The sequence below is a fragment of the Marmota marmota genome, unplaced genomic scaffold (genome assembly GCF_001458135.2).
Source record: "Marmota marmota marmota unplaced genomic scaffold, marMar, whole genome shotgun sequence".
NCBI lineage: Eukaryota > Metazoa > Chordata > Mammalia > Rodentia > Sciuridae > Marmota > Marmota marmota.
This window is the reverse complement of record NW_026000020.1, coordinates 6,150,902-6,173,658: the sequence shown is the minus strand read 5'-3', so window position 1 is coordinate 6,173,658 and position 22,757 is coordinate 6,150,902. Positions and strand designations below refer to the sequence as shown.

The following is a 22,757-nucleotide window of genomic DNA, read 5'->3' as shown; positions in this document are numbered from 1 at the left end:
AGCCCAGCCTTCGCACCTTTTAGAAGAGGCTGGACTCTTTGTCACTCATGAGGGTTTGAACCTTTCCAAATCAGAACTGGATTAGATTATTAAAAACATCAGTTCACGGGCATGGTTTGTGTGTAACCGACTGCAGCCCAGAGTGTATGGCTGGTGAGCTTGGACCACTCTGTCCATCTGGCAGACCTGTTGTCAGCCTGAGAGTGCCCCAGAGGGCGATGAGCTCTGTTGTCACACGGTGGAACCAGGTGCCTCTGAGACCTGCTCAGAGATGGAGGCCCAGTGGTGACACATGTGATGAGTGGCCCTGTGACTTTGGGGGCTAGGAACCTGGCAGTGGAGCCATGGTGGCCAGTCTCAATGCTGCTTGCCCCCAGCTGTTGGGGGTCCTGGCCTTTGTTTGCACCGGAGAGAAAAGCGCTCGGAGGCTCCTGTGAACAATCACAGAAGGCCTCAGGACAGTGGCTGGCACAGGACACCGGGTGGCACAGGACACCGAGTGTGGCCACACTGGCTACAGAGCGCCTGTAATGAAAGACCTGGATGCACCAAGACTAACAAGGCCCAACCCCATGACATGTTTGAAGGGGTGCTGTGTGTGCCGGGAGCACAGCAGTGAGCAGCCATTCCTGCCTCGCGGAGCTGCTCCCGGGTATGGATGGGACACGCAGAGACACCCCCAGGTTCCACACCTCAAAGGCTCCTGCAGAACACCAGGGGGCAGGGCTGCACCCCAGCCACTCCTGTGTGAGTTGTCATTTCTAAATACATCCTTTGAAAACGGTGACTTCATACAATTTAATGTGAACCTCAAGTTTTATGCTTTTTCTCAAAGAATGTCACTGTTAATAGGTTCCAGGGACTCAAACCTTGGCATCAAGATCAGAGGTTGGTGAACTGTGGCCCATGGGTCAAATGTGGCCTGTGGCTGTTTTATATGGATTATGAGGGGAGAATGATTTCCATAGTTTTAAGTGGTGTAAAACAAACAAACAACAAAAAATGACTAAATAAGCCCCAGAGAAAGTCTGTGGTCCACAAAGCCTCAGATACCACCTGACCCTTTACAGAAAGTTTGAAGAGCCTGGTCTGGTAAAAGAAAAAGTAAGGCTCTGGGATAGGAGTGGTGGTAGTAGTCCCAGCGGCTCAGGAGGCCGAGGTAGGAAGATTTCGAGTTCAAAGCCAGCCTCAGCAACTTAGTGAGGCCCTAAACTACTCAGTGAGACCCTGCCTCTGAATAAAACAAAAAGGGCTGGGGGTGTGGCTCAGTGATTAAGCACCCCTGGGCTCAATACCTGGTACCCAAAGGGGGGGAAGGAAAGATAAGGCTCTGGGGTGGTTTCCAGGAATGTCCCTCTGTCACTTCACAATGATCCCAGGAGGTGCTGGATTTGAAACCATAACTGGATATTAAGTCTCAAAATTAGGGCCTTCATCCCAGGAGAAAATTGACCAGTTTGGTTTAGTCACCACAGCACTTGACATCCCTGGAGGGCCAGAGCGCCTCCCCACCCTGGGAGAAGGGAAAGGGTGTGTCCTGCTCCAGAGGAGCCCAGTCCTGAGCCATGAACTTCTCACCTGCGCTACACAACTGGCTGGTGCTGCGGCCTGGGTAAGCACAGTGAGGTGTGGGAGGAGCTGGACTTACCTACCCTAGCCCAGACCTCCACAGCAGGAGAGGAGTGGAGTTTTTATAGAACTGAACTCAAATTTTAAAGCCATGGATAAACAAAGAAGAAGAAGAAATACTTATACCAATAATTAAGTTGAAAACTTGGGTTAAAAAGGTATTTTATGAAAGAGTAGCTTATACTTTTTGCCTCCAAGTCTTTATCTTCTTCTCATTAACTTTTTAAACATGCTGCCCTTGACTTCTGTTCTCGGTGCCTTCATGGATGTGATTTTGGAAAGCTTCACAGTGACCCCTCCACCATGGAAGCCAAGGACTTGCCTCCCGTCCACCCCTGGCCCAGAGCACCTGCAGAGTCAAGGCCTCTCCCGGCCTGCTGCCAACACCATGACTGCTGGACTTCTCTTCTGACAACGTTTTTGCTGGTGCTCCTAGCAATCTGCCCTCTTCCCCTTCTATTCTTGGGGGCTCACTTTAAGCAATTCAAATCTAAAATGTCTAAAACTAAGTTAAATATACTAAAAATCATCTTTCAGGCTCTCAGTCTATAAAAATATTTCTTAAGCAGACACACTTTAGGATAACCCGGGGAGCTTAAATAAATACGTGAGAGATTCTGAATGAACGGCTCTGGAGGGGACAGTGGCATAAGTGGCACACAGTCACTCTAAAAAAATCTTCTAAACATGATGGCCCAGGCTGAAGTGGCAGCATAGAGACACTCGGTGCATCTCCAAGGAAGAACAATACCCAGCGTGAACCTGGTGACAGAGGAGGGGTCTTCGCAGGGCAGCATGTTCACCAGGCACTTACCACGGTGGCATGAATGTCCCTGAGGCCAGCCGCCCCCTTCTTCCTCCTCCTCCAGTGACCCAGCAGACTCCAGCTCAGGGGCTGGCTCACCTCCTGTGGTCACCAAATCCCTGGTGACATTCCCCTTTGGAGGCTTCCAGCTTTGCCCCTTGGGCTCCATTTCTCCCTAGCACCATGAGGGCAGCGCTCAGGCCTCAGAGATCTGTCGCCCTCTACCAGCGCTAGCAGCAGATGCGGGGCTGCCCTTGGTTTTGTGCCATGGAAGAAGGAGATATCGACCCTGGGACCTGCACCGGGACTCACTACCCTAAGACCAAACTCTTATCCCACCTCAGGGCTTTCTAAGTAACTGACCCCAGCCATGAGTAGGTCCAAGTAGACCTGACAGCTCGAATGGGAGGCCTGCAGCCGAGGGCGCTGCTGGTGAGATCACAGCACACTCACTTAAGACTCTCCAACCTGACTTGAGTTTCTCTACTCACTGGAGCCAGACAGGAAACAGAAACCCCCTTAAAAACACCCAGAGGCCTAACAATTTTGTGAAGACAGAGTAGATGTACTTTTCCTTATTCTTCCTGTTAATAAGCACATCTAAAATCCCCGGGCAGTATATAAAATAAGTGTAAGAAAGTTCTGAGAGGAGGAGAGACGGTGAGACAGACAGTGGCCCAAGAAAAGGCATGGCGGTGCACTCCCTGAACTTTCTCCTTGCTACACCTACCTTCCCCGTGAGCATCAATGCACACAGGCAAAGCCCTAACAAAGGCAGGAGGGGCATCCTGCAAGACAAAAGCCTTCTTCCCTGCCAAACACCACGTGCTCCCACCCCAGCACGCCAGCCAAGGCTGAGCAGAAGCCCAGACTCTCTCTTGCAAGGCCATCACCAGGCCCCCAGTATGCCTGCCAGGTTGGTGTCAAAGAGGACCTGGGAGGGAGCAGGGCGTGGGTCAGGACGTCCTCCGCTGCCCGCTGTGCCTCTGCTGACAACTCCAGTGCCCAGAACCCCAACCCCACCCAGCAGCAATGAGGAGTCTTCCCACCCTCAGGTGCCAACAGGGGACAAGAAGCAAATCAAGACTTGTAACACACCCTGTCCCCTTCCCCTGTCAGAGCAATGTCAGAGAAAGGCATCAATAACAGGAAGGCTGAGAAAGAGCCAAAGTCTCAGAACATCAAGACTCCAGGGGTCCAGGTTTCAGTCTAGTCATTCTTTATACCAAGAACCAGGAACCTCTCAAATTAAATGAAAACAAACAAAAAACCCAACTGACTGATGCCAACGCCAAGGAGACAGATATGTTAGAACCATCTGACAAAGCCATAACTGCTGTCCTAATGAAGCCAGATTTACAGATAGGTAGGTAGTTAGGTAAATCGGGTCTAATAAGATAAATAAAATGGAGCCATTACAGAGAATGGAGTCCAGGAGAGCAGAGCAGCACCTGGGGGAATTGAAATGTTAATGTCCCCAAGGCCCAACCCATCCTAAGGAACTGCTAATGAAGCAGCTCCCAGCAAACAGGGAGGTGCTAATCCAAAAACTGCCCCAGGCCCTCCCTGCCCAGATTACTCCTCCAGCCCACCTGTCCCCTACCCTTTGGGCCTTCCCACCTGCATTTCCATCACTGCAGGACAGAGGGAAACAAAGGACAGGAGTGTGGGAAAGCTGAAAGAAGACCTTATAGGCCTTTTGGGTCCCCTTCTTCCTCCGGGGAGAAGTCTTTTCTGCTGTCCTTTAATAAAGCTTCCACTCGCCTCGGCATGTGCTTCTCTGGTGTTGTTATACTTCAGCAATCGGGAAAGCGAGGACTCGTCACCAGTACACAGCGGTGACACTAAGCAATCACAAACACGCCTGAAATAAGCAAAAAACTGAAGGCCTCAGCGAACAAATGTAAAATGCAAGGAAGAACACAATGAAAATCATAGAACTGAAAAATAATTGAAATAAAAGGCTCAGTGCGTGGGCTGAAGAGCAGAAGGGAGGAGACAGGAAATAATCGTAAGCCTGAAAACAGGAAATAGAAATTATGAGTGCAAACAGAAGAAGTGAAGAGAGGATCTGTGTAATTATAGCAAAAGAGCTAATATTGTGTTATCAAAGTTTCAGAAGGAAAGGAGAAACAGGAGGGGCTGAAGAAGAACTCTAGAAACAATGGAAATGAAAATGTCCCCTTTCTGGGACACAAACCTACAAATCAAAAACAAAAGAGAAAGCCTGAAGCAAGATAAATGCAAAGGAATCCACACCAAGACACAGCAAAAGCAAACCTGGGAAAACTGAAAACCTGGAGGTCAGCCGGGAGAGCAAAGCCAAGCCGCCTGCCTCATCTGTAGGAAAAACAATCAGGATGACAGCTCTGTCTTCAGAAATCATGGAGGCTAGAAGCACTAAAGAAAACAACCGTTATCCCAGAACCCTCCACCCAGCTGAACACATCCTTCAGGAGCTTCCCAACATGCGCAAATGAAGGAAAACTAAGAGAATTTGAATCCAACTGACCTGCTCTAAAAGAAGAAATAGAAGAAGTACCCAAGAGAGAAAGGATAACAAAAAAGGAACATGGGAGCATTAGGGAAAACCAAGAAAGAGTCAGCAGAGTATGGGTAGATCAGACAGGCTTTCCTCAGGACTTGAGTAGATTCTGAGTTGTGCTGGATGACTGAAGCAAAATTCTAACATTATCTGATATGGCTCTAAACGTATGTAGTAGAGATATTTAAGACAATTACAACTTGCAAAGGGCAAAGAAACATAAAGAGAGATAAGGTTTCTATACTTAAACTTGTAAGATGACCCCAGAAGACTGTGACAAATTATGGCCATTAAAATGTAATACCTAGAGCAACTCCTAAAAAAACTATATAGAGAGATATTCTAGAATATGCTACTTCCCTAAAAAAAAAAAAAAAAAAAAAAAAAATTAATCCACAGGAAGGTAGGAAAAAGAAAGAGAAAATGGAGACTGAAGAGAAAACAAATATAAAGTGATGGGTTTAAAGTTTTAAAACATCAATAATTATATTAAAAGTAAATGGTCTGATTATGTAATCAAAAAGACAGAGACTGGCAGATTGGATTAAAAACTACGACCTAATTTTGTGCTACCTATGGAAAACTCATTTCTAATATAATGATATAGGAAAGGTAGAAGTAAAGAGATGGAAAAAAATGTATCATGGAGACATAAAAGCAAGAGAGGCTATATTAATAAACTTCAGACAATTACTAGGGACAAGGGAGAACATTATATAATGATAAATGGTCAAGCTACCAAGAATATACAGCAATCTTAAATGTATATGCATTACTCAGAAGAGCTGCCAGCTAAGTGAAGAGAATGAGAACTGAGAGAGGAATACACAGCTGGAGAGGACAACACCTCCTGTCAACAACAGATAGAAAATCAGAAAGGATCTGGAAAAAACCCAACAATATCATCCACTGACATTAATCTAATGGACATTTATAAATTTTTCTCTAAAAAGAAAGGGGGAGAATGCATATTCTTTTTAAGTGCCCACAGATCGCATGCCAACATAGGCCAAATCCTGGGCCATAGAACAACCTCAACGTATACGGAAGAACTGAAATCATTCAAAGTTTTTTTTTCCTAACATAATGGATTCAAACTAGAAGCAGTACTAGAAAATCTCTGAACACCTGGAAACTAACAAAGCACTTATAGGTAAACCATGGGTCACAGAAAGTCTCAAACCAAAAACATACAGAACTGAATGGAAGTTCCACATGTCACACTGACACACAGATACAGCAGGGTTCACAGGGAAACTGAGAGCACCAGGAGCATATGCTAAAAAACGGCTTCCACCCAACAACTTAAAAAGAGCAGGTAAGCAAAGCTAAAGGAGCAGGAGGAAGGGAAGAGTAAGAGTAGGTGCCAAAAGCAAAGCCATTAAAACAGGCAGTGGACAAAGGTCAAGAAACAGAACCCGAGTCTCTGAACCGACACACCTCTAGCAAGACAAAAAAAGAAAAGAAAAAAAAAGACAAATTACTGATATCAGAAATAAAATGGGATATCACTAAAGTTATTTATCCAAAGTAACTACCATAGGGATACATATATTCCCATGTTTATATCAGTACAATTCACAAGAACCAAGTTATGGGGTCTGTCAGCAGATGAATGGATAAAGAAAATGTGATGTATGTACACAATGGAGTTTTCCGTAGCCATAAAGAGAACGGAATGACGTCATCTCCTGGATGGACACAACTGAAGAACGTCATGCTGAGTGACATAAGCCAGACTCAGAAATCAAGGGTTTAATGTCTGGTCTCATGTACAGAAGCTAGAGAGAGAGGGAGAGAGGGAGGGAGAGAGGGAGGGAGGGAGGAAGGAAGGAAGGGAGGAAGGAAGGAAGGAGCAAGGAGGGCAGCATAGTAGAGGAAGGACCAGGGGCAGGAGGAGTGGGGACAGGGAGGGCAGGGGATGAAATTGACCAAATCATGTTTTGCACGGTGCACACATCACAACGACCCCACTTTCACGTACAATTACAATGTACCAATGAAAACCATCACAAAACCCCCAACAGAAGGAGCCAATAGAGTAGAGGAGGGGACAGGAAGAGGGGAAGGACAGCAAGGGCAAGCAGGGGGAATGAAATGGAACGATGACGTCACCACAGACCCACCAGGATGTACAACACACTGACAAAACATGATAAAAGCAAAAACTCTACCATGTAATACATGCATTCTTTTTTTTTGTTAAAAATTAAAGAACATACACAAAGAATTAAAGAACACACACACTCACACAAAGAATTAAAGAACATAGAAAATACAGGTCAAGAACAAATGCCTGTAATACACACTCTAATCTCAAGTTATTAAAGCCAGTTACCTGATCTAACTGGCTCCTAACACTTCTCAGAAATTGCGCCACGCATGTCCTAATTGCCAGTCTCCATGGGACGCCAGTCTGCCCTGCTCAGGCTGGCGGGGCATCTGGCTACGTGTGACTTCACCTGCTCTCCTGCAGGCTGGCTGCCTCCTGGTGCGTCCTCCCCCTCAGCAGACCAAGGACAGCAGCATCATGTCCTGCCTGACAGGCACCTGCGTGGTAGCTACCTCTGTAGCACAGGTGAAGACTACTCTACATTCTGAGGTGTCAAGTGGCAGCTGAGGGGTGATTTTTTTCTAAAGCCACACAGCTGGAAAGAGGCAGAGCCAGGGTTGAATCTGGGCCTGCCTGATGGTGGGACCTGGCCTCAAGACACTGCACCACCTTTCCTCTCCCTGCCCTTGACAAAGCTACCCACCAAATCACCAAGGCTGGAAAGTAGAATGGCTGCAGATGCCACCATTCTTCAGTCACCACACACCAAGAACGGACCTCGCCAGGTTTTGGGACTTTCTCCGATTTTAACCTTCAATCCAGCAATGGCCTCTGTCCAGTTTGTGTGTTCCAGGTGGGAGAAACTGAGGAAGTACAGAATGTAATGACCATCCCTGCCCAGCCAACCGTGAACAGGGGGCACTCCTGGGCACCTTCCTCCAGAAACAGCGGCTAGAGGAGAAGAGAATGTTGGCTGGCCCACAAGCCGACAGCCAGGGAAGACAAGATCAAGGAGACCAACACATGAACTGAAAGGGAAGGCTGCTGAATGTCCCCAAGGGCTCGACATTACAAGAATTTCTGTTTGAGATCCGGGGTGGGGAGAATGGTCTGCTTCTAAAAAGAATAAGTGCACATTCCAAGTAAGCGCAATGACATGCTCAGGGTGAGTCTGTGAGGAATGACGAAGGTTCTCTCCAGCTGAAAGAATGGTTTCTCCACACACTGTTCTGCGACTCCGAGATCCATGTCCACCTTTCAAAGTTGGTAATTTTTTGGGGGGGGTAGTACTGGGGATGGAAGCAGGGCCCTGTGCCTGCTAGGCTAGTGTTCTACTGAGGGTGAGCTACATCCTCAGCCCTAAAGTTCATTTTAGAGACTGGTTTTCTACATTTATACTTCAATAAAAACAGTTATTGAAGGAAAAACAAAATATATTCTGACTCCTTCCTTTTTACCAAACAGCAACAGAGGGAAGGAAATTAAGTAGCGGGCCCCCTGCCTCCCGAAGGTGCAGCCCCAACTCCATCGGCAGATTGCTCTTTGGAGGGTACTCTGGGACCACTCTGAAAGCCAAAGAACAATTTTTTTTTCATCTTAAAAGTTAAGATATGTATTTTCTGTTAATAAGAGGTTAATCAAAAAAGGATTTCTGAGGCAGGAGGATCATTGAGTTCAAAGTCAGCCTCAGCAACTTAGTGAGGCCCTAAGCAACTTACCAAGACCCTGTCTCTAAATAGAATATAAAAAAAGAGCTGGGGGGCTGGGGTTGTGACTCAGAGGTAGAGGGCTCGCACGTGCGAGGCCCTCTGTCTGATCCTCAGCACCACATAAAAATAAATAAATAAAATAAAAGGTACCGTGTCCAATTACAACTAAAAAATAGATATATCAGGCTGGGGTTGTGGCTCAGTGGTAGAGCGCTTGCCTAGTGCAGGCGGGGCACTGGGTTTGATCCTCAGCACCACATAAAAATAAATAAATAAAAATGTAGGCATTGTGTCTACCTACAACTAAAAAAAATAATAAAAAATATGTATATATTAAAAAAGGGGGGGAGGCTGAGGATGTGATTCAGTAGTTAAGCATCCCTGGGTTCAATTCCTTGCACTAATTAAAAAAAAAAAATAAAGAAAGGAAGGAAGGAAGGAAGGAAGGAAGGAAGGATTGATTTCTGTAGAACTTAATAATGTTCAAGGGAACATTTTACTGTTTAACAAACAAAAATGCATGGAATTTCAATATAGCCAGTCTTCACATGACTGGGACTAAGATGTTCTGTAAAGGAAAACTCCTAGACACTGAATGTCAGGTTTCTCCCCACCTCTTAGGGCCACGAAGGTTCCTGTTCCTGTGCAAACAAAGGCAAAAACTCCTTGGTGAACCAGTGAGGAGGAACTTAAATAGGGTTGGGGTAATATGTATTAGCACGGCTGCCTCCAAAGAGGAAGGAAGATGCATAGTTCATGCTGTAAAGGGATAAAGTTGAAATACAAGTAGAGGTCACTGATAGGTTTTCTTCATTTTGGTTGTAGAAGTCTGGCTTGGCCCACCCATCTGAGTGGCACGAGAACTTCCAAGATGGCTTCCATCTCACCTCTTAGTACTTCTGCCCTGGTGCAATATGAGTATGGGCTGTCTCTTGCAGAATGGGCTGGACCACATGTCCAATGAACCGAAAAACTACAGAACTGATGGGGTGTCACTCCCAACATCACCGACTTCCAAGCTGCTAACCTTTGTCCTTTCCTGTCCTTTTGATTCTCATTCGGTTGAGCTGCCCTTTGGAGGAACCACCTCAGGCTTCTGGCCATAGCCAGCAAGGAACTGGGGCCCTTAGTCCTACTGGGAGAAGTGCCTTGTGCCTGGAAATAAGTGAATACTGCTATCAACCCCCTGCATGAGCCTGGAAGCAACTTCAGGGGAATCTTAAGGTGATTTTAACCTTGGCCGACACTTTGATTGAAGGCTGAGACAGCCAGAGGACCCAGCTAGCTGCACCCAGACTCCTAACCCAGAGGAACCAAGAGAAGAAAATTCTGGTGGTTTAGGTCACTAGGTTTCAGGGTAATCTGTTCCCCTGAAACAGGCAGCCAAGATAGTATGCGGAACTCTACAGCAGGGCTTGGCAAACTTGCTCTATGCCAGGCGAGATGGTAGGTTTTCAGCAGTGTGGGCCAGACTGTCCCTGCAGCGATTCTGCCGCTGGAGCAAGAAAGCAGCCACAGATAATATGCAAACAATGACTAAGGCTGTATTCCAGTAAAACTTTGTAAAAACATGGTGATTTGGCCCATGAGCTGATTTTGCCAACCCCTGCTCTAAAGTAGAGTGGAAATCCTATTTTTTGAGTTATAAGACAGATGATCTTCATTTACCACTGTGTTTAAATGATTTTAACAAAAAAAATTATAGCAATATAACAATCACAGGTAGCTGAAAAGGAAAGTAGCAGATGTTCAAGAAATTTCTGACTGAGATGGAATCTAAGCTTTATAAAGCTATCTTTCTTAACAAATGGATGCCTCCATCTGCACTGTGATATGTTATAGTCTATACCGTCCCAGAGAGAAACCTGAGTCAGAGAGCACCCACAAGGGGAGCTGCTCATGTGGACCCCACCAGGATACCTCCTGACTGCCCTGGCTTCCCCTCACATGCCTTGCTCCTCTGACTGTGGGGACAGATGACTGATTACCTTTGCTTTTTGACAATGGTGATGGCGGCTGCTCTGTAAACACTTCTAGGGGTGGGGAGTCATGGTGCTCGAAGTCTTTGTCCATGGCTTCTATGAGACTGGTGATGTCCGAGTCCTCCGAGCTGTGCCTTGTGCTACTGGCACGTTCTGAGTGGGTGGGGTGTGCGAGGGGGGCGGGAGATAGCCGCTCGGGCTGCGGCTCCTGGTGCTGAGGCACTGGCGGTGCTGGAGGCTGCGCATGCTGCTCCAGGGGGCTGTGGCCGTGGTGCTGGCCGCTGTGCTGGTTCTGCTTTGCCCCTTTGGACCTTCTGCCCGCTGTGTGACCCTGGGGCGCTGCGTGTGCCTCGAAGACAAGGGGGCTTGTCTTGTTTGCCGACTGTGAGGAGGCTGCTTGTGCAGAAGTCCTGCTCGAGGTACTTGAACTGCTTTTGGCTCTGACGTTTTCCACGTCAGCTGAGTTTCTGTTGCTGTGGCTGCCGTGTGGGTGCATTGACGAGCCACACTGCTTGTGATTCCCTGCACCAGGCCGTGATGACGAGCCTCCTGCTCCACAGAACCCCCTACTGTGACTGGGGTCACAGCTGAGTGTATTCAAGCTGCAAAAAGGACCACTGCAGATCAGCAAAGAGTCACCTACAAAATCTAATATTAAAAGAACTTATTCCATCAGAACAGACACCACAAATAGAAACCAAGGGAAAAAAACATCAAGCGAGGGACAATTCCCACAACTTTCTAGGTTCTACTTTATATGAAAAGTCAGTGATTAGAGGGTACCTGAACCTTAACCAATGTGATAAAGACATGGCTTCTGGGATGAACGCTTAGTAACCAAAGGCAACCAGGGTGTTAAGTAATTAGAAGTAAGGTTTTGTTCCTCCCAAGCAGAAAGGAAGACACTTGTTTAGTTTTTCTTGTAATCATATCAGCCAAATCCATGCCCACTAGAGAACTGATTGCCAGTGTGTGACATACTTTCCTTCAGATGAAATACCAACGATTCTCCTGAGGTCAAATGGCCTTCCCACATCAAAGGGTGGGTTTGAGGCCTCAAAGGATAGTCGCCGTCGAAATGGCTCCCAAATTCCTTGAGCTTCCAAATAGGCTGTTCCAATTACCAAGAGAAACAGTGCGCTGCAGAGTACAGGAAGTGGACAGGAGGATTGTTTGTTAGTGCAAGAGAAAAAAATTAGCTGTTAAACAGTTTTTGGTATGGTGTAGTATGATATAAAAACAAAGCTGTTGGTAGCAATTCTTAATGGGCAAGGCCTAAACCAAAAGGTCATGGATAAAAATGTGCACGCAAATTTTTATAAATGGCAATTTTACATGGAGTGAAATAATTTTACATGGAGGAAATAATTATTTGTATCAGAATGGATACCTGGAGGATGACTTTTCTTTTATTGAAAAAAAAAAAATCTGAGTTACAACTGTCTAGGCCAACTTTTCCCTTTTGTGCAACGTAACTATGTAAACTAGTTTGGGAGAGGATATCTGATTCTCAAAAATATACAAAGAAATATGTTGTTAAAAAATGGGATGCTGGGGACTTAAAAATATTTATAATCAGTTTTATGTTGCTTAGGCATATAATTAAGTATATATGCCCAAATCTAGCAAGTACCTGGCAAATTATGAATTTTTTAAAAGAAATCAACAGGTACTTAATTTGGTTCTCTACTTTCAAAGGTAAATGCTTATACATGCCACTGAGGATGGCTGAGCTCTAACTGCCCCTTCTGGTATGGCAGTGTGGCAAGGGAAGAGCTGTGTTTGCTGGCAGCACATCCTAGCTCTCAGAAAAATGACCAGCACACAGCAGGGACCTGATAAGTTGTGTCCATCAATGAATGAAATCCAACCTCAAAAGAAGACACAGTACCTCATTATTCCTGAGATGATGATGTACAGAGCCAGCTCCCAGTTGGGCCTGGGGAGGGCCTCTGCACAGGTTGCTAACATGTGGTACGGGAGGGACGCGTTTAACACAAATACAAACTCAGAGCCACTGGTCGTCACAAACTTCAGTTCACGAATCACTCTAGAAGCTGTGAAATCAGGAGTAAACCTAAAACAGAGGATGGCAGTGAGGCTGAGTTAAAAAACAACAGAGCACAGCAGTTCAAGCTGACAACAGTCCCATGAACCCTAAAGGCTCAGCACAGAATCTAAGGGTGGTACTTAGGAGGTTAACAACAGGAACAATTGCATTCTGTGGATAATTTTGAGGAATTATGTAAAAAAAGAACAATAACCATCTTCTCAGACATTAATTCAGGAAGTGTGTCTGAGCTTCTTTGCCTTTCCTCTTCTTTATCTAAGCTGCATTCCCAATAATGGCTTGAACAAAACAAAAACCCACCCTAGAACTAGAGACTATTCCTCATTGCCTGCAGCTCAGTTTGCTGTCACAATCATCTTATTTTTTGTTACCTGAGTGCACCTTGAGGATAGGCGTTTCATTACCTCATTGTACTTTTAGGTCAAGAATTAAGCCTCACATGTAGTAATTTAGCCACTTATTAAGTAAGCATCACAGAAGGGCTTGAAATTATTATTCAATTAAGGGGACAGAGTTTATAACAAGTTAGCTATCAATGAATTGTTAAATATGCTGCAAAGCTGGGCACGGTGGTACATGCCCGTAATCCCAGCAGCTTGAGAGGCTGAGGCAGGAGGATCCTGAGTTCAAAGCCAGCCTCAGCAACCCCAAGCAACTTTGCAAGAACCTGTTTCAAAATATAACTTAAAAAGAGCTGGGGATGTGGTTGAGCACCTCTGGGTTCAATTCCCGGTACCAAAAACAAAAACAAAAACAACAACAACAACAACAAAAACTACAACTCTTACTGATTAGGCATTAAAATGGTCTTCTAAATTAAGTATTGCCCATTCTTAGTCTGCAAGTTAAAACTATACACGTATGGTCCAAGTCTCTGTTCTGTGGCTGGGACACTGAACTCATCCCAGCATCTTATGCTAAATAATTCTGAAGTTGGTTTCTAAGATTATCTGATCCACCTGGGATACAGAGGAAGTTTTACTACTTTGAAAACAAAGATATAAAGAAATACCTTAGCTGAAGATTAAGTAAAAAAAAATATCAAATGAATAATTGTGGATAAAGACCTTTTATTATCTATAAATATAAAAATATCTTTCTTTGTAGTATCTGACTCTAGTATAAAAAGACAGAAGTTAGTGATTCATTATACTGCACCTTATAAGAAAACACTTACAATATGATTATGTCCTTTGAGGCATTGGCAGTTAGTGCAAACTCTTGACAATTAACAACTTTAAAGCCATATCCTTCACATGAGTATCCACTGATTTCAATGGTTTCTACGTGGACTTGAAGTTGTCCTGTATTCTCTACTTTAAATGTTCTTTTCAATGTGAAATTTGGTTCTCTTAGTTTTAAACCTAAAGGAAAAAAATCAGAAGTGAAGATAAATGTTGCTATCACAGGCTCCCAGTGCAAAGGATAAGCATATTCTTCATGAACTACAACTGTATCCCACACGCCAAGGAGACCAGCCAGTGCCCAGATCTCGTCGGGAAGCACTCCACTTTTATATGTTATTTTAGATAGCAAAAGTTTTATTATACTTTACTTTTTACCCTTAAGAGTGAATGATCTAAGGTATGTAATGAGTATTGATATTTTAAGTCTTTTAAGATCCAAATCAACAAGACTGAATGTAAGACGCAGGCCTTCCTCAATGGCTTGAGCACCTTTCACTATACACAGGTGTGCACTGGAGGGTCTGTCCTTACTCCTGGAATTATTTGCTGTTCAAAGTGTGTGCTGCAATCTGTGCCCTCGGCACTGTCAGGAATACTCACTGTCTGTACAATCTTTTAACAATGCTTCTGTGATTTTGAAGCGTAAGGAGCTTCCTGGGCCTGGAAGCTTGCCTGCCACCCTCAAGTTCTCAGTTGTTCCTTGTCCCTGGACCATCACAGCATCCATCACAGTCAGGTTATTTCTAGAAGAGAACAAAAATCACAGATTTTTTTCTCCCACTAAATCTGCACAATCTTTTGATCAATAATTTCTATAGTTATGTTGTAACCCATGACATACAAATTTATACACTGAATTTTAAGGGTGTAAAATTTTATTTTTTTTTTTAAAGAGAGAGAAAGAGAGAGAGAGAGAGAGAAAGAGAGAAAGAGAGAAAGAGAGAGAGAGAGAGAGAGAGAGAGAGAGAATTTTTTTTTTTAAAATATTTATTTTTCAGTTCTTGGTGGACACAAAATCTTTGTTTGTATGTGGTGCTGAGGATGGAACCCGGGCCGCACGCACACCAGGCGAGTGCGCTACCGCTTGAGCCACATCCCCAGCCTAAGGGTGTAAAATTTTAAATACATAGAGAAAAGCAAAAGTTTGTTATTCTTAAGAGTCACACATGATACTTCAGTAACATACTACTCACATTTTTGAAGGATAAACATAAGGACTTTGATGTAAATACTAAAAATCAATCCATACCCAGACCACAGAACCTACCTCACTATGATTAGTGAAGAAACAGTTCTGTTGTGAATTGGAGTAAATTTTACTTTGACAGATTTCTTTTCTCCAGGTTTTAAAATTAGGTTTAAAATTAAATGTCGAGAGAGGCCCTCGGTAAATCCCGTTGAACTCTGCAGTGGATGAGCCTTGAATCAGTGGGTAAACAAATAGGAGTCATTAAGATATTTTCTGGAAAATGTTTTCCCTTACCCCATCTAGAGCCCAGTAGTTCTTCAAACTGATTAAACATGCAAATAGCTGTGCCCTTCACGATTTAGGCACTGGTCAGCTGCACTCAGGGGATGAGGAGCCAGTGACGGCCTTCACATTCTGTGTAAACCCCAAAACGGGCTTTGCTCCCAGGCCACCTGAGTCCTCATGTTTGTGTGAGGCATTTATTCTCGCATATAGATATTTTTAATCTTAAATACAACACATCGCAGGAAAGGACACAGAACTAAGATGAATAGCTGGATGCGTCAGCACAAAGCAAACAAGCACAATGACGATTGGTACCCCAGGCCCTCGCAGTGCTGCCCCGGTCACTGCCGTCACTCCTTCCTTTGATGGGAACCAACTGCAGAGGCTTCAGGTTGCAGCAAATGTTTTATTTGCAACCATATTTCCAATTCGTATCAATCTTTCCTTGAATTTTATTTTGAAAACTAGGCACATAGTTGCTACTTTATAAACACTTGATTTGAAGCTTTTTAAAAGTGTAGCTTAATTTAGTATCTAAAATATTACGCTTTGATGGCCAGTAATAAATAGTTAAAAACCATTTTTTAAAAAAATTAAAGAACCCATACTTCACACATAAAGATACATTTCTGATTTTTAAGATCAAGTTTACAACTTCTAAGAGAAGGGCTGGCAACACTTGGCTATAGCTGAGTCATATCCCCAGCCCTTTTTAAAAAATTTTGACTGGGTCTCATCAAGTTGTGTAGGGCCTTGCTAGGTTGCTGAGGCTGGCCTCGAACTTGTGAGGCGCCTGCCTCAGCCTCACAAACTGCTGGGATTACAGGCATGCGCCACTGTGCCAGGATCAGGTATATTTTTATCATACCCTTCAACAAAACCATGCATCATGACACTGAATGAAGCAAATATGAGAATCTACTTGTTTGTTAAATCAGAGAGCCATTACTGAGATTTGCAAAATGTTAAACAACCCCTTCTTGCAAACTAAATTTTTAAAAATAATGTTAACATTGACAACATTTTCATGTTATCTATGTTAAATGGAATAGGTTTGTTATTTTAAATGAATGAAATCAATCTTCCAAAGATTTCCCAGTTTTAATTTCTAATATGGTAAAATATTAAAATATGTAATTCATAAAAAAGAAACCTCTCTAGGCTCTTTAATAATTTTAGGACTACAAGGGAGTTGCAAGACCAAATATTTTGAGAACACAATTCCACAGCAGTGTAAAAAACTGGGATAGAATTTATCCTAAGCTCTTCTCAGGATCTCCCCTAGAATTTCCTTAAAATTTTCCTTAAATTTTTGAGGTCTATAGAATATTCATTTGTTTTTCCAAATACTACTTGTATGCATTTTTTTTTAAAAGATGAATATTAGCTCATTTATTTCTTATTGTGTATTTTCTCCTTTTAAAAGCAGAGGAAACAAAGTTCTGGTTATTCTTCTTGATAACCTCCAATAATAGTTGGTCACATTGACATTTTACGGGTGAGAAAAGCAAAGTACAAAAAGATTCCAAGACAAAGGTTCAAAACTAGAATACATGACTGTCTGAACATCAGTATAGGGGTTCAGCCATTAAAAGGTGAAGCTATGGGAAAGACCACAATATTTCAAGAACTACAAGATATCTGATTTGACAAAGCTAATGAGCAATTCCTAATCCGCAGTTGTCAGGAATGATGATGGTAAGGACAAAGGTTCTGGAGGCCAAGAGGTGGCCGCCACTCTGCAGGAGCTGTGGCCCCCAGTGCTGCCTTCCTCCACAGCAAGGCCTTACAAAGGATGGTTCGTGGGCATACAATCTGGATGAGAAAAAACAGCCTGGTTCCTAGAACAAGCCGGTTTATGTGTGGGCTTATTTATTCAAGACGACCTACTGAGCAAAAGCCGTGGATACCTGTGCCAAGCACAGATACAGCCAGCCACAGGTTGTGAATTCAGGGAGCTTGCAATCTTATTAGAAAGCAGCCAGAAGAAAATATAAATGACCAAGCTCAATAGTTTGACGCTTAATCAAAATAAATTATGCTTCATCTGTATATGTAGTCTTAGAACTTCTGGTAGCTACTATGACAAACCTCAGGGGTTTGTTGTTTAATGCTCACGAAAAGGAACCTTCTGCTCAGTGTAGGCCTTACCTTCATCTAAATCCCACCCACTCTTCCCAGTTTCTCTGCCTTTAACATAATCATCGGGCTGTTCTGACCTCTTCAGTAACTCCCCTTCAGCTACACTGGAAGGTGGCCACAGGTTTCTTTCACATTTGCACTGTTGACACTACGCCATAGCAGGCCTCTGGATACTTACAGTGTTTCTGTAGACTTGAAATTCTAGTGTTCTCAAATCTATCTTTGCTGTCTTACTCAAGTTAAACCTGAAATAAAAAAATGTATAAAGACATCTTCATAAACAGCTTCATTAAGGGGGATTGTGGAATACTGATCAAGTCTGTGTTTTATTTGCTAATTATCTTTCAGTAGGTTTGGGGATAAAGTTTACACTTGAGCCCAAAATGTTAAAGGCCGCATCTTGTAATTAATATCTTGTTCACTTTTTACAATAAAAATGTTTCAAAGGTTCTAGCTGCTTTCTCTTCACAAATTTGTCAGAAGGGAAGATACACACTGCCTGAGACTGAAAGCTTTTCTAGATGCTTAATGCAATATCAACTCCTCTCCCCAGAACCCTCTCTCAACTTTACAGATCCAGAATCTAAGTTAAATCTATTACTAGCAGTATGAGCTACAATACAGTTTTAATTAATTTGAATAAAGACACAATAAAGTTTTAGTTAATTTCTATATAATACCATGTAGAAACATTTGATATTTAAAGCAATGCTTACCTTGAGACTAATTTATCTACAAAGACTGAAGGGTTGGAATATAAAGCCAGAGGAATAACCTGAACATAGACAGGAACATCTGCAGGATTTTCCAAAGTAATCTCTTCTTCCTTAAACAAAGCAATGAAACATTAGATGAAAGGTTTCTACATCAAGAATAAAATTATATTATTAGTTCTTATAGCAGTGATGAGCTTACTGCCTTCTCGTGGTGAGTAGGTCACTATTGGTGGCAGAGCCCAGGGCCTGGCACCCTCTACCCTGCATCCACAATCTTCTCACCACATACTCCTCTGAACTGCTAAACTTTGCAATATCCATTCCAGAAATACACAACTGGGTTTTCAGGTTAAGAGTGACTACTTTACAATGCTAGTGCACATTTATAAAACTCAAAGTCATCTGGAATACTTACTGAAGAGCAGTTTGTATTGGTGAGCGGGAACTTCAAGTGCCGGGGGGAGCTAAGTATGGAAGGCCAGGAGAGCTCGGCAGTGATTTTTGATATTATATTTTTTTGAAGGTCTGTATTTACTTCAAATATAGCACTCAATCTAGAAAAACAATTCGTAATCACTGTATCACAATGAAATATGTGAGTTTTCTGAACATAAGAAACTCTACAAGACTTGTGTACTTGAGAAAATTTGTTCTGGATGACCCCAAAATATACAGGTTTATCTGCTCTTATATTTTAGCAAGTTTTTTGTTTGTTTGTTTTTGGAGGGGTGGGATACTGGGGATTGAACTCAGGCAGGGACAGTCAACTACTGAGCCACATCTTCAGCCCTATTCTGTATTTTATTTAGAGACAGGGTCTCACCGAGTTGCTTAGAACCTTACTTTTGCTGAGGCTGGCTTTGAACTCATGATCCTCCTGCCTCAGCCTCCTGAGCTGCTGGGATTAAAGGCATGCGCTACCACGCTGGCTTACCAAGTTTTTAATGCCACAGAATGATGTCTGTTTTGACATACAAAGATCATCTGTACTTTACACTGAGTGTGTAAAGGTTGACAAATCTTAGGAACAGTTCTAATAGTGTTAGTGCAATCTGTGTAAAGCTTGAAAAATCTTTTTTACTTATAAATTCAGTAAAAAGCTGGACAGCATTAGACAACATATAGAGAAGACAAGCACATAAAGGTAGTATATGACGTGATGGGACCCTAAAGGATCTATGCCTGGGGGAAAGATCTGGACACCATAGCCGGGTGCTAGGAATATCTTCAGCAGAACTAACGAGACAGCAGTGCATTGCTTGGCATGGGATTCTTTTGGCCCTTGAGATAAACCCAAACAAAATCCTCACGTGTAATGAAGATGTTAGTCGAGGAAAAATGTGAGGGTTCTGAGTAACGTTCAGACCCTCATTTGAATAATTCCCTACTTATGAGTGTTTATAAGCCAGCTGTCCAGAACTTAGAACTAATTATAACTGGGGTTACAACCCTGGGACCAAATACTGGAGCTCATTTAAATCCAACGCTATCAAACTGGTATTGTTGGACACTGCTAAGAGTATAGGCTTCATGAGAACACTAGAAGACATTCTCTAACACACACAGTGATGAGGTAACACAAAGGCAGGAGCAGGGAGCACATGGCAGGCAAGGCCAGCATTTGCTGGTGACGTGGAGAGGTCCCTGGGGCTGCTGAGCCCAGGCCAGCACTGTGAGTCATTCATTCATAACTGGTGTTGAGATCTGAAGCCCTGGGCACTTCACAAGCCTGTGGAGAAACAGGCTACAAAGGACAGCTTTGGTGAGCTCCTTGCCAATCTATCAGAAGTCTCCTTTACTCATTTTAACTATTTTCAAGTAAAAAATTTAGCTTTCTTTTTTTTTATATATATTTATTTTTTAGTTGTAGTTGGACACATTACCTTTATTTTATTTATTTTTATGTGGTGCTGAGGATCGAACCCAGGCCTTGCACATGCTAGGTGAGCCCCTACTGCTGATGCACAACCCCAGCCCTAGCTTTGTTTTGACTTAAAAAAGCTTTTTGCAGCAGATAGTTTAGAAAAACAAACCCTCAGATTCAACTGGTAATGGTTTGAGAACTTTATATTACTCTTAAGTTGAAATATCTATGTTCTGACAAATATATTTCAAATTAGCCAATTAAGAAGAGCACTTTTCATTATTTTATTATTATAGACAAATGCTTTTCTCAAGTATATGAAAAGATCTGATTTCTATAGTACCAAATAATTATATCTTTGCTTTTGAATTCAGATGCTGTACTAATTTGCCATTAGCATATTTAAAAAATTTTTTTTTCTTTTTTGTAGAACTGGGGATTGAATTCAGTGGTGCTCTACTATTGAGCTATATCCCCGGTTCTATTTATTTATTTTTTTAAATTTTGAGACAAGATCTGTTGCCAAGGCTGGTCTGTAACTTTTCATCCTCTCACCTCAGCCTCCCAAGTCTCTGGGATTATAGATGTGTGCCACCTTGCCTGGCTGTCAAGTGCATATTTTCTACCTGCCAAAGACACAATGGGGAGCCATCTGACTTGGGCCCTCCCCAACAGCCCAGCACTTTGAAAGGAATAAAATACACACTGGATCTCAAGGAATAAAATCCACACTGGGTCTCCTGCCCTGGGAATAAAGGTAGGGGTTTTTCTTTGTCTTTCACAGGCCAGTGGCAGGTAAAAACTTTTTCTTCTTATGCAAATGACTGTGTCTAAGGAGAACAAGGCAGTCTGCCTCATAATGACAATTTCAGATTTTTTTTTTTTTTTAATTTTAAGAAAGCTCCACACTGTACTGCCTGTCTACTTCCCTGGAAAGGCTTCCATGTGCCAAACACAAGGATGGACTTTGAAAGAGGGAGGCTTTGATTAAAAAGAGTCTGTTTGGGGGATAAAGGCAGCAGAGGAACAGCAAGGAACTCAGTAAGCAGAGGAGAAAGGAGAAATAAGGTAGTGTGTACATTTCTGAGCAATGGTAATTTAAGATGTCTCACTAACAACCTTATGAAGATCAGGCATATTTTCTTAGCTATAAAGTAAAGTAACCTCATAGAAAAATGCAGTGGCATTTACAGCTGAGATGCTGTATACCTGTGGCAACCCCACTCACCTGTGGCCTGAACTTTCCTTTATTCCCATCCAGGCTTTGAATAGAATCTGGTGGGAATCCCAGTCGGCCTCCCACGCATCCTCCTGCATGGCCACCCCGGGCTGCACCTTGGGTTCAGCTACAAGGGAAACAGGTGATGAGGACTTGCTCCACACTGCACGGCCTGTCCACTTCCCTGGAAAGGCTTCCATGTGCCAAACACAGGGGTGGACTTTGAAAGAGGGAGGCTTTGATTAAAAGAGTCTATTTGGGGGATGAAGGTAGCAGAGGAAGAGCAAGGAACTTACATTTGGATAGAAAAGGCAAGCCAACGTAGCAATGGTCCCCACACTGCAGTCCAGGATCAAAATAAATGTTTGCAATCTACAAAGAGGCATATGAGAACCATGAGTCCCCAACCCATGGAGAGGCACAATATCAAAACAGTCACGGGGGTAATTCTCAAATGTAATGTTTCCAAACCTTTGACTTTTTCCCTGGCTCCAAGTCTTCTCTGTTACCCCGTAATCGTTTGTAGTAAAATCGCACATCTTCTGACAAAGATCGTATTTGTTGTATCTTTACCTTCTGTGAGAAGGAATTCATAATATTTAAACTTTGATGTACTATTTTGCCCTGCAGGAAGAAAAAAAAGAAAACCCAAACTCAGTTGTGTATGGTGTGCTTTTCCAAGATCACACACTTTAGAGCTGACAAGCATATTCCCAGGAAACCATAGCCCAAAAGACATTCATCAGTTGATAATTTCTAAATTTGTAATTGAGAGGAAAACAAAAACAAACGCCCCACCAAAACCCCCCAAACCTTTGTTGCTGTTTTTACAGCATTTTACCAACACACTTCACACGAGGAGTCTGTAGAAGGAATTAACATGAAAACATTCAAGACGCAGCTGACATACTGAGACAGCCAACCAGGTACAAACGAGGTAGCTTTAAGGGACAGGCACTCTCAGTTTGTTAAGCAAGGTTTGTTTCTATCAAGGCAGGGCTGCCCCAAAATAACTGAATTCTAAAACATAAAATCAAACAAGACAAAAACACAGTTTTTTCTTAAAAGACTGTCTTAAAAAAAAAAAAAGCATTACTTGAACTATAAGATAAATCAGGTTATCTTATAAAATAGGTTATGATGTATCTTATCAAAGCAGCACACAGATTAAATTACTAAAAAAAATCAATGACTATGCTTACTAGCTGCAAGTTTCTTGTTATGATTTTGTGCCAAATTTTAAATGAAAAATGATTTAAATAATCCTCAATAAGAATATTACAATCTTACACTTTCTTTTGGTGAACACAGAATTTTATTTTTTGGTGCATGTGATTCCTATCCATTTAAGGAAGTCTCTA

General features: G+C 42.8%; 1 protein-coding gene across 1 annotated transcript in view; it reads right to left on the bottom strand.

The window, feature by feature from the left end:
* The window catches only part of Tmem131 (transmembrane protein 131), a 115,198-nt gene that overhangs the window by 11,672 nt on the left and 80,769 nt on the right, over nucleotides 1-22,757 (bottom strand). The window contains exons 20-31 of the mRNA XM_048810404.1: nucleotides 21,868-22,020; nucleotides 21,693-21,768; nucleotides 21,406-21,523; nucleotides 18,729-18,867; nucleotides 18,314-18,423; nucleotides 17,776-17,842; nucleotides 15,249-15,400; nucleotides 14,582-14,724; nucleotides 13,972-14,158; nucleotides 12,615-12,800; nucleotides 11,705-11,863; nucleotides 10,730-11,325 (exon numbers count right to left, since the gene is read on the bottom strand). Of these exons, the coding sequence (XP_048666361.1) occupies nucleotides 10,730-11,325; nucleotides 11,705-11,863; nucleotides 12,615-12,800; nucleotides 13,972-14,158; nucleotides 14,582-14,724; nucleotides 15,249-15,400; nucleotides 17,776-17,842; nucleotides 18,314-18,423; nucleotides 18,729-18,867; nucleotides 21,406-21,523; nucleotides 21,693-21,768; nucleotides 21,868-22,020 (2,086 nt within the window). The remainder of the gene's footprint in view (nucleotides 1-10,729; nucleotides 11,326-11,704; nucleotides 11,864-12,614; nucleotides 12,801-13,971; nucleotides 14,159-14,581; nucleotides 14,725-15,248; nucleotides 15,401-17,775; nucleotides 17,843-18,313; nucleotides 18,424-18,728; nucleotides 18,868-21,405; nucleotides 21,524-21,692; nucleotides 21,769-21,867; nucleotides 22,021-22,757) is intronic.